The 14,445-nt window shown below is 39.9% G+C and overlaps 1 protein-coding gene across 11 annotated transcripts in view; it reads left to right on the top strand.

Moving 5' to 3' along the window:
- The window catches only part of STXBP5 (syntaxin binding protein 5), a 904,657-nt gene that overhangs the window by 831,319 nt on the left and 58,893 nt on the right, over positions 1 to 14,445 (top strand). Inside the window, exon 23 of one of the 11 annotated variants that reach the window (XM_033939585.1) lies at positions 5,973 to 6,080. The exons of the other annotated variants lie outside the window; for them this stretch is intronic. Within the exon in view, the coding sequence (XP_033795476.1) occupies positions 5,973 to 6,080 (108 nt within the window). The remainder of the gene's footprint in view (positions 1 to 5,972; positions 6,081 to 14,445) is intronic. 11 annotated transcript variants of the gene reach the window in all.

Below are 14,445 nucleotides of genomic sequence, written 5' to 3'. Positions count from 1 at the left end.
ACAGCCCAGGCATTGACCATAACATTAATCACACCTTAACCTTTAAACCAAATTATTTCAGAATACCTGATTTCTCTGCTTCGACCAGCCAATAAGGGCATGGATGAAGTGAGCAGGTGGTTGGTTTGATTTTCAGCGAAGTGTTACATTTCTGTACTGCTCTTCCTGAACACAGTTCAGCCCAAAGTGCAATAAAATAAATAGCGAATACAAAATAATAATATATTACATTGTTATGTATTCATATTTTTACCAACCCACATCAGGATCCTTATTTACTAAGAGGTAGATACTCAAAGCCATTTAAATTGCTTGTTCAGGGTTATATGAAAATATTCCACAGCACTTAATTGGATGGTGCTTCTGAATATCCTCCTAACCACCCAGTTTGCAGGCGATCTGTTGGTGTAGTTAGGGTGGAGCAGAAGCTTAGCGGGTTAGCAGTGATTTTCAGTCATCTTACGGCTGAGCAGCTGCATGAAATTAAGGCAATAAAAGGACTATCCTAACTTTATACAGGGCATCACTACCACTGGTCTGAATATCAAGTGTTGCTCAGTTAACATCAGGATCCTGGCCTGAAGTGGTGCTAACCCCTCCCTCCCCATCCCAGAACATACTCTTGTCTCTTCCCTTCCCTCCCACCCCACCCACCCCTACCCTTCTGATCTGCCTCCCTCTCACTCGTTCTGACAAGGCTAGATCCCCTCCACTGCCTGGATTCTACTGCCCCGTAAGAGAAATTGGGAAAGGAATGAACCTCATTCACTCCTGCCCCTAGTGCCTGTCTCTCAAAAATGGCTGCCGCAACCTCTGACAACAACTTCACGCTACTCAGAAGTACAATGAGGCTGCCGCCAGAGGTCACAACAGATTGGGGTTCCTCCTGCCCCACTGAATCTCCAGGGATTGTAGGTAGACCTGGGGGGGGGGGAACTGGGAAGGAGATAAGGAGGCGGGATATTTGTCTTCTTTCAGGTGGTGGGAGGGAGTGCTTCAGCATGTTCTGCGGGGTTGGAAAAAGGGGGATTAAAATTGATGGTGCAGAGGGCATCTGCATCCCCTGACCTGCATAAGCTCAGACAATCAGCACTTAACAAATCAGCCCTAGATATCCAGTGCCACCACCAGCTGAATATCTACCAGTAAGAGTTTAGAAGTTAAAAGGCCACCCCACTTCACTCTCACTAAGGGAGACCAGAGCATTTACTCGAAGCATTCAACAAAAATAATAATAATAAAAATTATATTTCAACCAGTTTCCTTAAAATGTAGAGCATAGTGATCTGGGAACATAAAATCTATATTCTCTTGTGTACAGTATACATTTAAAATACCAAGGTTAATTATAATCTTGTCAGGGAAAATCCTTGAGATTCTACATATTGACTAAAGAGCAAAAGGTGGTATAGTAACCCTTTCACTATATGAAAATAATTCATATGAGCAGTTTGGTGAAGCAGGAAGAATCTGAGAAATCATTTTTCATTGCCGCTACAATTTTTAATTGTACATTGCTAAATGTCTTACATTTTAATTTATTGCTTCATGCAAACGGCTCCTGTCAAGCGTTCTCTTGAATGTGAACATAAGAATAGCCTTATTAGGTCAGACCAATGGTCCATCAAGCCCAGTAGCCCATTCTCACAATAGTCAATCCAGGTCCCTAGTACCTGGCCAAAACCCAAGGAGTAGCAACATTCCATGATACCGATCCAGGGCAAGCAGTGGCTTCCCCCATGTCTTTCTCAATAACAGTCTATGGACTTTTCCTCCAGGAAATTATCCAAACCTTTCTTAAAATCAGCTACGCTATCTGCTCTTACCACAACCTCTGGCAATGCGTTCCAGAGCTTAACTATTCTCTTGAGTGAAAAAATATTCCCTCCTATTGATTTTAAAAGTATTTCCCTGTAACTTCATTGAGTGCCCCCTAGTCTTTGTAATTTTTGACGGAATGGAAAATCGATCCACTTGTACCCATTCTACACTCAGGATTTTGTAGACTTCAATTATATCTCCTCTCAGCTGTCTCTTTTCCGAGTTAAAGAGCCCTAACCTTTTTAGTCTTTCCTCATACGAGAGGAGTTCCATCCCCTTTATCATCTTGGTCGTTGGGGAAAACACCCTCCAGAGATTCAAGATAAAGTTGGACAAGTTCCTGCTCAACTGGAAGGTACGCAGATGAGGCTGGGCTCATATAGAGCACTGGTCTTTGACCTAGGGGCCACCGCGTGAGAGGACTGCTGGGCAAGATGGACCACTGGTCTGACCCAGCAGCGGCAGTTCTTAAGTTCTTAGTGTCGCTATATCTTTCTTGAGATAAGGAGACCAGAATTGAACATAATACTGCAGTTGAGGTCACACCAAGGAGTGATTCAGAGGCATTATAACATTCTTAGTCTTGTTAATCATATCTTTTTTAAATAATTCCTAGCATCTTGTTTGCATTTTTGGCTGCTGCCACACATTGGGCAGAAGGTTTCATCGTATTGTCTACCATGACACCCTGATCCTTTTATTGGGCGCTATCCCCCAAGGTGGACCCTAGCATCTGGTAACTGTGATTTGGTTTATTCTTCCCAGTGTGCATCACTTTGCATTTGTCCACATTAAAATTTCATCTGCCACTTGGACGCCCAGTCTTCCAATTTCCTAAGGTCTGCCATGGCAGATGATAGGGCACATGATCTTTATCTTTAATGTGACTTTATCATTAGAATTTGAAGTGTTAGTAAGAATTTTGCACTTTAATTTAGAGTACAGAAAAGCATACACACAAGCAGACAAAAAAGCACAAGGGCTTTCAAGTGAGGGATCGTCAAGAGTCCTTAACCGATGACCCGACATGGGTCGTGTTTCAGTGATTTCAAGACCATTCAGTGATTTTTAGACTTTGGTTTTGAACCGACTTGGATATTTCATTTTTCTTTTTTTTTTTTTTTTTTATTAAGGATTTGAAAATTAGGGCATACTTGTTTAAGAAATACAGAAAGAATTGTACAAACAGAAAATTAAACAAAAAATATATAATCTATAAATCTTTCTTAGATCACAATCAGAGCAAGAGTCAAGAAATCCAAGTGAAATTAAAGAGGAGATTCTTCTATCTTGGAAACAGTTATTAAGGCATGGCTTAACAGTTGTCCCACAATTCAAATTAAACTGTTCAATAACACTAAGCATTCCCAGTAACCAATTTCTTCATATCAATAAATGCCCTTAGTTGTTCTGGAGAAAAGAACACATATTTTGTCCCTAAATATTTTATCATGCATTTACAAGGATAGGAGAGCAGAAATGAGGCACCCAAGGAAACCACTTCAGGTCTCATGACAAGGAATAATTTCCTTTGTTCTTGAGTTTGTTTGGTAACGTCTGGAAATATCCAGACTTTTTTAACCACAAAATGGTACCTGAGAATTTCTAAAGAACATTTTAAAGACAGCATTAACGTCCTGTTCAAACACAAAAGACACCAATAAAGTTGCTCTTTCAGTATTTTCAATGATAGTAGATTCCAATAAGTTTGTAACATTTAAAGGAGAATTAACTGGACTTAGTTGTAAATTCGCTGGATCTGATCCCATTGATTGAATATAAGAATTATGAATTTTCCTAAATCTCTGGTGATGACTCCCATTGACTTATTGAAAAAATACCTGTCTGAAATTTTGAGTTTTTCCTCTGACAATATCGTGCCAGTAAACCGTATTTACTATTTGCCAAGGATATTTCATTTTTCTCAGGTCACTTATAAACTATGGCACAGATTTTGTAGGATACATAAAACACATGATTTTACTGGAGAAATAAGATCTACCACATCTCCCAATTCACAATTTTAAGCCTTTACTGGAGAATCAGTGTAGATACTTCTCAATTTTGAGGGGAGATCACCAAAGACCTCTAGCAAGTAACTAGGATTTAGTTGTATGTCCTAAACTTCTAAGATATATTTTTTTTAAGTTCAAAAGTTTTTTTGTATTTATTTTAGCATATTAAAGTACAATAAATGTTAACAAGGCAAGATACATACAAGCTACATCAATGCAAGGAGTCACAAAATGTTATTAATATAATACAGCAAGCAAACCCATGCCTATTTAGAAGGAGGAGAGTATCAGCACAACAGTCAGCCAGAAGTACATGTAGTATCCAAAACACAGAGAGAGACACCAGAGCCATACACCTAAAGGAATGTGTGGAGAGAGTCATGAGGCAACAGCTATGTTCAAATGTAGACATCCATGTTCCAGGACATGAACTGATTGTCATTAGCCTGTACTGCAATAGAAGTTAACTGGACTCCAAATTTTGGTATAGGAGCTCATGGACTTGTGTTTTTCCGCTATAACGCTTTCATTGTAAGGCATAATGTATTCCACCAGGTGAAATAGTTCACCCTAGACAGGTCTTTCCAGCAATGTAATATGTTTTTAAGGGCTAGGATTATCAAGATGTTAAGCAGTCGCGCCTTATGATCAGGCAGCGTATGTAGCAGGCTGTGATTACCTAATATAATGATGTGCAAACTCAAAGGTTCTTGTATGGTGTAAGATTTTAGAAATGGTGTCCCATATTGTATTCCAGCAACCTGTTAAATGTGCACAATCATAGATCATATGCGTTAACGTGCCCTCCTGCGCGTTACAAGACCGACATATAGAAGAGAGTCCGTTTGAAAATTTTGCTACCTTAATTGGGGTCCAGTGAGTTCTATGCAGCAGGAAGATATATTTTTAACTTTAAAGCAGGACACAATATAGGTAACAATAAAGTACTCCTAAAGATCAGACCCCCAGGACATAAGAAACAGCTGTAAGAGTTAAAAATCTTCGCTTGTTAAATTTTCCAATCACACATTACCTTTCCCCGATGGAGCTCTTGAGAATGTATTTGAAGGAGATATTACATTATACTAAAGTGGAGACCTTTGAGGTTGATAATTTATATTACATCTCAAGAGACCATAAGGAAAGGGTTAATGAAGGTGGAATGGATAGAATAGTGTTACCTGATAGTTTGAATGTATCACAGTTTTTGGAATCATCTAAAGACATAATTGATAAGCGAGCAACTCTCCTTGTGACCTTTAAGACAGAGCTTGAAAAACAAGATGTCCTAAAATTATATTTCCTAAAAAAACAAGAGATGTTTTGTGGTCAACGGGTGATAATTTTCCCAGATGTCTCTAGACAAACCCAATTTAAAAGGAAGCAGTTCCTTCAGCTAAAGCCTAAGGCTTTGGCAGTTGGAGCTACTTTCTTTTTGAAATTTCCATGCAAATGCCTGATTTCGTATGAAAGTGATAAATATGTGTTTTTTGATCCAGTCCAGTTGGAAGATTTTATTAAAGGAAAACCTTTGTTGAAAGTTTAATTTCAAATACTAATTTTACTTTTGGAGGTTGATGTAAAATATATAAAGGCCATTTGCCTGTTCTTAGAATGTGGATAGATAGATTTGATTTGATGTTTATAGTTTAAAACACTGGCGATCAGCGATAATGTGGACTAGGATATGGTTGACTGATTTCTTAATGTTATTTTGTAGTTCCTTATATGGAATTTGCATTTGCATTCTTTTGTATTCATGCATGAATGTTTGTTACTAAGATATTGTAATGAATAATCAAATAAATAAATTAAAAAAAAAAAAAAAGAAACAGCTGTAAATTCATTTATATTCAGCTTTGAGTCCACTCACCTTAGTGAATCAGGCCTATGTCAGACTGAAATGGTCTATGGTAAATTCCAGTTGAATAATTTTTCCTTTAAACATATATGAGAATTTCATGCGGATCTTCAGGTGTTCATCACGTTTGGAAGCAGATATTCTTTGTCACATTGTGTATAGTGTATGCATTGTACAATAAGCATTTTTTTTTCAGAATTTTACCAGCCAGAGCTTAGGTGGAAACCTATGTACATATGAATCTGCTTCTGTTAAAATATTCATATTTTACTCAGATAAAGGGAATGGAGAGCACTCATCATATAAGGCACACAGGAAAGGTGCTTTCAAAGCAAAAGACAAAAGGCCAGAATACGAGAGATCACATTCAACCCCTAATATGAGTGAGTTGAATACAAGAGGGTCAGCCTCTCTGCCTCTTGCTAGTGGATCCCTTCAGAGCTCCAGAAACCAACTTGAGGACCCTGTTCACTGAACTCTGTTTTGTGAATATGGTCCTTAGACAATGGATAATGTGCTTAATCTTGTTTGATTCACTAATCATGTTAATTTCTATTTCAGCATTCTCTTCCTTAAAAAGATGTTTGTTAGCCAGTACAATATTTGATCCTGATATCAATTATCCATTCAGATTGGAAGGATTGTAGCCAAAAAGGAGAGATTTTTTTCTGAGTTATTAAAATGTAATTTGAGAGTGTGATCATCTTTAAGTTTGGAAGAAGATGCTGAGATTTATAGATGGGTTTATCTAATGCAGAAATTGTTTGCAGTTCATTTCACCAGCATACTTTTCACTGGACATTATAGGCAGAATGCTTTGCCTCAAACTCATTCACCTCTGACAAGAAAAGTGTATGACTGTTATCTAGCCATTTTTTGCAAAACCCGTAGAACATTTTTTTGGAATAATTTGTGCACGTTATCATTGATTCATAGACCAGCTATGATGGGAAAGTCATCATGTTATTCATAATAAGCAGCTTCATTGTAGATAGACTGTAGAAATCAGAACTGATATATCCAGACCAAGACATCTACAAGTTTGGTGTGTTTTAGAAAAAGTGCCAGCATAGAGCCATTTCTAATATACGTGCAGGAATATATGTCTGTTTGCTTGCCCATGTAGCAGGAGCAGCCAATTTACAAAGAAACATATTAAAAACCTGAACAAAAAAACCTACAGCAATGAACAGGTGTAATGCTGACATTTATATGTGGAAATTAGTATTCCACAATTGACGTGTATATGTGTACTCTTTTTTTTTAATTATTATTATTTAGGTACTGTAGGTATTTTTCTGTTCCCAGATGGCTTATAGTTTTATGTTTGTTCTTGAAGCAATGGTAGGGTTACCAAACGTCTGGAAAAACCCATATATATATCCTCTTTTAAAAGGACTGTCTGAGTGCCAAGACGGGCTTTCCAAACTCCAGCAGTTTGTCCAGGTTTTAAAAAGTCTGGAGGGCATAAGAGCATGCATGAATGATGTCACACACATCCGTGCATGCTCCATGCCCTCCGGAGTTTGTCGGAGAAGAAGAGAGGAGGTTTGTGAGGGCAGGAATGGAGGCTGAACTGGGAGAAGCTGGGACAGAACGGGGTGGAGCTAAAGGCGCTTAAAACCCACAGGTTAAAACCACGGGCTCGCAGTGTGGAGAAGGGCAGGAGAGATTCGGGACAGCAAGCAGGAGAAAACTGGGGACGAGCAGGACGGTGATTCAGGGCAGAGCAAGCAGGCCCCTCAGGGACTATTTTGCAGCCCGCGATCTGTCCTCGCCTAAAGCAGGGGTCCCCAATCTTCTTCCCTTCCCACTGCTCTTCCCCAAGCCGCCGCAATCGGGGAACAAGCCACCACTGCCACATCGGAGAACAGGCCAGGACCAAAGTCTTAACTCTCCCTGCTTATCTTCTCCAGCAGTGTGAATTGGTCGGCCCCGTGCTGGGGAAGATAAGCAGGGAGAGTTAAGACCTTGGCGCTGGCCTGTTCCCCGATTGTGGCGGTGGCGGCCTGTTCCCTGAAACGGGACACAGACAGAAAGGGGCATGGAGAGAGAAAGACAGAAAGAAAGAAAGGGCATGGAGAAAGAAAGGGAGCACGGAGAGAGAGAAAGAGAGAAAGACAGACATATAGAAAGAATGGGGGCATGGATAGAGAGAGAAAGAAAGAAGGGGGTAGGCTGAAAGAAATAAAAAATTGGGGGAGGGAAGGAGACAGATGCCAGACCAGGGAGAAGGAAGGAAGGAGGGAGGGAGAGAAAGGAAAGAAAGAGATGTCAGACCATGGAAATAGGGACAGAAGAAGAGAGAGATAGAAGGGAAGGTAACAAACATGGAAATGTAGATTTTGAAAAGAATGCAGAAAAATTGAATATTAATGCCAAGATGGATGCAAGGCCGAAAGTGAAGACGGAGAAAAAACTAGTCAAAGGACAAGACGAGCCTGGAAACATAGTTAAATGCACAGAAAAATAAAGTCACCAGACAACAAAGGTAGGGAAAATGATTTTATTTTCAATATAGTGATTGAAATGTGTCAGTTTTGAGAAAGGAAAGATATTAATCTTTAAATGTGAGGGCTGCAGAAAAAATAGGGTACTTGGAGGGCCGCAGAAAAAAATAGTTAATGACAATTTTGCATAAGGTAAAACTCTAAAGAGTTTTACCTCATGCAAAGTTGTCATTTCTTTAATAAGACATTAACTATTTTTTCTGCGGCCCTCCAAGTACCTACAAATCCAAAATGTGGTCCCACTAAGGGTTTAAGTTTGAGACCACTGCTCTAGGATGTACATATTCAGGGCTTCCAGTCTCTCCTCATACGTCTTCTGGCGCAAGCCTCCTATCATTTTTATCGCCCTCCTCTGGACTGCTTCAAGTCTTCTTATGTCCTTCGCCAGATACGGTCTCCAAAACTGAACACAATACTCCAAGTGGGGCCTTACCAATGACCTGTACAGGGGCATCAACACCTTCTTCCTTCTACTGGCTATGCCTCTCTTTATACAGCCCAGCATCCTTCTGGCAGCAGCCACAGCCTTGTCACACTGTTTTTTCGCCTTTGACACTCAGCTCCTGATTGGTGTAGAACGACTTTACTACAGGAAGAGGCGGTCAGAGCAGACTGTGAATGACCGGGTTCGCAAACCGCGAATTTGCGGAGGAACACTGTAGTTCCACAATTAAACACCTCTTTAAACAGAAATGTTTTTAGTGAACTTTTAGAACTTTTTCATATCTTGCAAAACCCTAATCTGCTCTGGAAGCTGGTTCCAGAGTTCAGGTCCTTTTACATAAAAAATAGAATTCCTATTTTCTTCATGATAAATCACATGAAAGGATGGCACATCCAGAGCATTAGTTCACAAACAGCATAATATTCTCACTGGCATTTCGCAAAAAGAAACTTGATGACTCCAAATTCAAGGAAATATGACCATTTTATACCTCTCTTAAAAAATGTGTCTTCCCAGTGCCCCATAGAATTACCTTTAAGCTGGCACTCTTATCCTTTAAAATCCATCAAACAAAACAACCCATATTTCTTGATAAACTTCTTATCCCGTATGCTCCTTCAAGGGTATTAAGATCGACAGACCAACATCTCTTATCAGTACCATCTTTAAAAACAATCAATGCAAGGCACACAGACATCTTCATGGTCACTGCCTGAAAATATGGAATCTTTTACCAGCCCATATTAGAGAAGAATCAACTTTAGAAAAATTCAAGGGCTCTCTGAAGAGTTTTCTTTTCATGGATGGCTTTGAGAACTGATCCACTTGTCTCCTTATCTTTATGCCACACAAGTCACAATATTGAAACTTGTGCATCTTGGGCTCCATCCGGCAGTTTTTAACCCTATACCTTATTGTTTTAGTCCTTTTTGTCCTTCATTACTATACAAATTTGTATTGTTCTTCCCCTCCTTCACTTAGCGTCAATAAGTAATGTTGATGTCAGTTACTACATATTCTTTTTCCCCATTTCTTATTATGGAAATCACTTAGAAATCTTATAAGCGTTGTATCAATTTTTTTTTTTAATACAACTTGAAACTTGGGTAGTTAAGCAGGCAAGGCAGGAGATGTTTTTTTCAACTAATGCCTTAAAAACAAGCAACATTAATTTATAGTGAATACGGTATTCAATAGGTAACCAGTGAAGCAATTTAAGAATGGGCATAACAAGTTCCCATCTAGGGCTTCCATTAATTAAACTAGGTAACGTGTTCTGGGTAACCTGTAAAGATTTCCAAGTTGTTGGAGTGTTTGGTTCTCTACCATTCCAGAAAGATAATCATGTAATCCCCACACCCAGTACATCACCCATCTGCCAAGACAGGGTGGTTTAGTGTTGTGAATGTCTCAAAACCATTTATTTCTAACCACATCTTTTCTCAGTGAATTCAGTATTTGAAAAATAAATTATATTTGCTAAAAATGAGCATTATACAAAATTCAAACTTAAATGAGACATGCTCCTTCATAAAGCTGTCTTACCCAAAGCCCCTCTTAAACAGAAAGAAAATTTGTTCTAGTCCACCACTTTCAAGTAATAATACCCTAGCTCGGGTCAGCAAAGAGCCATTTTATCCTAAATGTTTAACCCAAGATTTATAAAGAGCCGCAATGGGTAGAGAAGGGGATTTTAGATATTCCAGGTCTCTCACTCTCTGTTCCCTCCCCAAGGTCTAGCTTTCTCCCCTTTTTTTCCCCTCTGACCCCTCGCAGTTCTCTGTACCTCTCATCCCTCCCTCCCTCCCCCAACCCATAGCCAAGGATCTCTCCAGGCCCTGACCCTTTGATCTTCCTCTCAGCTCCAGGATTTCCCCCCCCCTCAGGGCCTATCTAGATACCAGGTCCAGTAGGGGAGGGGGCTCTTTGGGGCAGGAGCCTAGCCCTGTCATGGCAGCTCAACCCCACAATACCCCACTGCTCTCCATTCTGCTATGTATAAGTAGCTCTCCCCCACCCCCACCCAGACCTGCTGAGGAACCTGGTCGTTCAGCGGAGGTCTTAGTGGCAGGAGCATGGCCCTCTTGTTCCTTCCTCCTCGCAGCTGCCTTCTAAAATGGCTGCCATGACCTTTTGTGGCTGCTCACAGCATTTCCTGTAGTACCGCAAGCTGCTGTGAGAGTTCATGGCTGCCATTTTAGAAGGTAGGAGCAAAAAGACCATGCTCCTGCCACAAAGACCCCCATTGGACTACCGGGTACTTCAGTAAGTCTTGGGGGGGGGGGGGTGTCAATCTATACTTGGGAGAAGAGCCCTTCCCTAGCTCAAAGGGGGAATGTGGATAAAGAAAATGTAATGGGGAAAAAGCTGTTATCAGTGTCAGAAATCATTGTTTTGTCTAATTTCTGAAAATGTGACTTGTGGAAGGATATTTTATTTATTTATTTAAAATGTTGCTATACCGCTTAAGAATTAAACAGTTCACATGCATTAAAACAAACATAATAATTATGACAAACTAAAATCTTAAAATCAACAGGGGAGAACTATCTTTTTTTTTTCCAAAAAACTGTTAAGTCATAAGAATGCGGTGACAAACAATTGGGTTTTTAAATGTTTCTTGACTTGAAATTGATCAATACATTGTCGCAACTGACCCAGCATGCCAGCATCTGCAGTGTTGACACTTGAATGGCCAGTTAAGATTATGCATTAAGTTAAATCAATACATTATTCATTTTATTTTATGCACTCAGCACCAGGGTAAATATTGATTTCATTTTACTTAAGTTGCTATTTTTACAGTGATTTAACCTAGAGACGGTACCTTGGTAATAAATAATCCTGTTATGGTTCCCACCCTCCAATCAAAGTTCTTCATATGGTTTATTTATTGCAACTTTGTGATGCAATGTTTTGTCATGCATAATTCTTTGAATTGAAATGGCATGTTGGAATATAATATATTATGCAGGATTTTAGAAATGATTCTCAAGTTCAGCAGGGTGAATGAAAACTGTCAAAAAGTTGTACCCCCACCTGACGGGCCACATTTCACCCACAAGCTGTGTCAGAGGTAAAAACTATAGGGAATTGGTAACAAACTTTTCCCTATCAATCAGCACATATATCCACTTAGCAACTCACAGCCTTCTCCAATTCCAGCAGCATTTCCTTCTCAAAAACAGGAAATGTTTATCTCTTATGCAGCCTGTGAGCAAAAAGTGGCTATGTCGGGTGTGGGTGTTTGGTTTTCTTCAAGATTGGTGATTTGCTTTCTGTTTATTATTCTGCCTTGTGCAGATCATTGCCTCGGGTGTGCTGGTGTTGAAAAGTTGTACCCCCTACATTTCTATATTGAAATACATAGTTTCAGAAAATATGAGCTATGCCCAGGTCCTTTTTATGGTTCAATTATTGTTTTCATAAGAAAAAAAATAGGTGTGGGCCTCAGTTTTCTCTCTAAAAGCTTAGTGCATGTACTGTTTCCTCTTTAAGATGTCAAAAATAAGGCTTATAGTTAAAAGTTATATATTCTGAAACTATGCAAGTATACTACATAAAATGTTTCTCACACAAGGGGCCATGCTTGCCATTTTTACTAAAGCCAAGTTTCATATGGGCTCGAATTGGAATAAAATGGGCTGCATGGCACTTAGCACAAACTAAGCATTAGTAAACATGGTCTATGCATGAAACACCACTCCTTTTTATAATAGAATATATTATTCATTGCAGTGAATTGCACATGTGTTCTGCATTTTGAGAGGGGTGATGGGGTAACACTGCAAAAATGCTTAGTCATCCATTTTTGACAGCACATTCTGCTTGGTTTCAAATGTTGCAGATCAGTGAAAGAAGCTCCAACTTTAATGAATTTTGGTATAGATAGATTTAGAATGTGAAAATTATACAAGGCTGCGAAAACTTCAAGGCACTATAGTTTTCAACCTGGTATCTTACTATGCTTCTACACTTTGAACACGCAAAAAGTGCAAGGCAAGTTAATCTATTGCTTTCACCATCTTCTTTTCCTTTCCCTAATACTTTTTTGCTCCCATTGCTAGATAACCAAGACTAACAGACAAAAATCAAGTATGAGGCTTTGAGGTAAAATAGGGAGGCCAAGATGGGAAGATTGAAACTAACTGGATTTTAAATGGGTTTATTTGAGGAAAGGGCAGATTAAATGGAATACAGCTGTAAGGAATGAGGCCTCTTAAGATATAGCCAATGAGGTGGGTGAGAGTAGTCATTTCTATGCTGGTCGGGGTATTAAACAATAACATTTGCTATACAGTAAATGGTGGCAGATAAAGACTAAAATGATCCTTCAAGATTCCTGTTTCAGAAGAGGCTGACTGGTCAGAGGGAAAGACCTTTCTATATGGCTTCTGCTAGCCTGCAGGGCAGAAGACTGAATTAAAAGTAGACAAGCAGGCAGCGACAGTGAAGAGCAACCACAGTGGGGTTGGGAGGGGAGTGGAAAAGCAGACACATCAGATTGGAGGAGGGGATGCCAGACCATGTGGGCCTGCAGACTGGTGGGAGGGGGAAGAGCAATCACATTGTGTCCAGGAGGGAAGGAAGGTGATGCCGAACCAGATATGTGGGTAGAAGGGAATTAAAAGAATCAGGGCAGGGCCAAGATGGGAGAGAGAGAAGATATAGGGAGAGTTGGACCTAGGGGTAGAGAGAGAGGGATGATGGAGAGAGTAGGGCCTGAGGGCAGGGAGGGAGAGAATTGGGCCTAAGGGCAGGGAGGGAGGGCGTTGGATAAGGGCAGAGTGGGAGGGATGAAGAGAGAGAGTTGGGCCTGGGGATAGAGGGTGGGAGAGAGAATTGGGCCTGGGGTAGAGGGAAAGAGTGTTGGACTTGAGGCTGGGGACATGGAGGAAGGGAGTTGGATCCAAGGGTAGAGGGAAAGAGTTGGATCTGAGGGTAGAGAGAGGAAGACATTACAAGACCTGTTAAATACAGGATGGGGATGGTGCGAAGACAGTACCAATATGGCAGGGACAGTGCAGGGATGGTACCAATATGTTGGGGTGGGGACAAAAAATAATTGACCAGGTGGGGATTGGGAAGGGAACCAGAATATGTCCCCATTCACATCTCTAGTGTCTACCATTTCTTATATTAGGCCACTAAAGGCCTCTACCTCTTTCAGTTTTCTTTCCATAATAGTACACAAGCCAGCACTCAGTCCCTTTTCATTATCAAGTTGGTAATAATCCCTACAGCAGCCAAGGTTAATAGTGCAGTACTGAATAAAAAAAAAAAAGATTGCCCATTTCTATCATGCTTATGGAGGTTAAGGTTTTAATTATGCTTCCTGCATGCAAGTTACTCCATCTTAAATATTGAGGTCCTTCGGTGTCATCTAAGGAGCTTTGTAATCTCAGGATTTGTTTATAATTCTAATTTAAATGAAGAAAAGAGTTTATTGTAATCTCTATGCTTCCCACTAATATGACTTTCCTTTCCATAGTTTTCATTCTTGCCATGGTGATATCTCACCTGGATTATTGCAATGTGCTATAGTTTGGTCTCCTAACCAAAGAATTGTAGCATTTGCAACAAATTAGAAATATGCGATTGAAGTATTAACTGTCAGTTCTGATAGGGATTATTATTACTGATATTTAGATAACAGCTCTTGCTTTATAAAACTTGCCATCTAATAACACAGACAGACTGATGGCAAACACAGTCAAGATAGAGCCTTTAAATAATCAGTAAGACTATTTGTCCAAATCAAGGCCTGATAGCTTGTGAACATGCTTAGGAGAC

The sequence above is a fragment of the Geotrypetes seraphini genome, chromosome 3 (genome assembly GCF_902459505.1).
Source record: "Geotrypetes seraphini chromosome 3, aGeoSer1.1, whole genome shotgun sequence".
Taxonomy (NCBI): Eukaryota; Metazoa; Chordata; class Amphibia; order Gymnophiona; family Dermophiidae; genus Geotrypetes; species Geotrypetes seraphini.
Note: the sequence above shows the minus strand (reverse complement) of the source record. Positions and strands in the feature narration are given on the sequence as shown.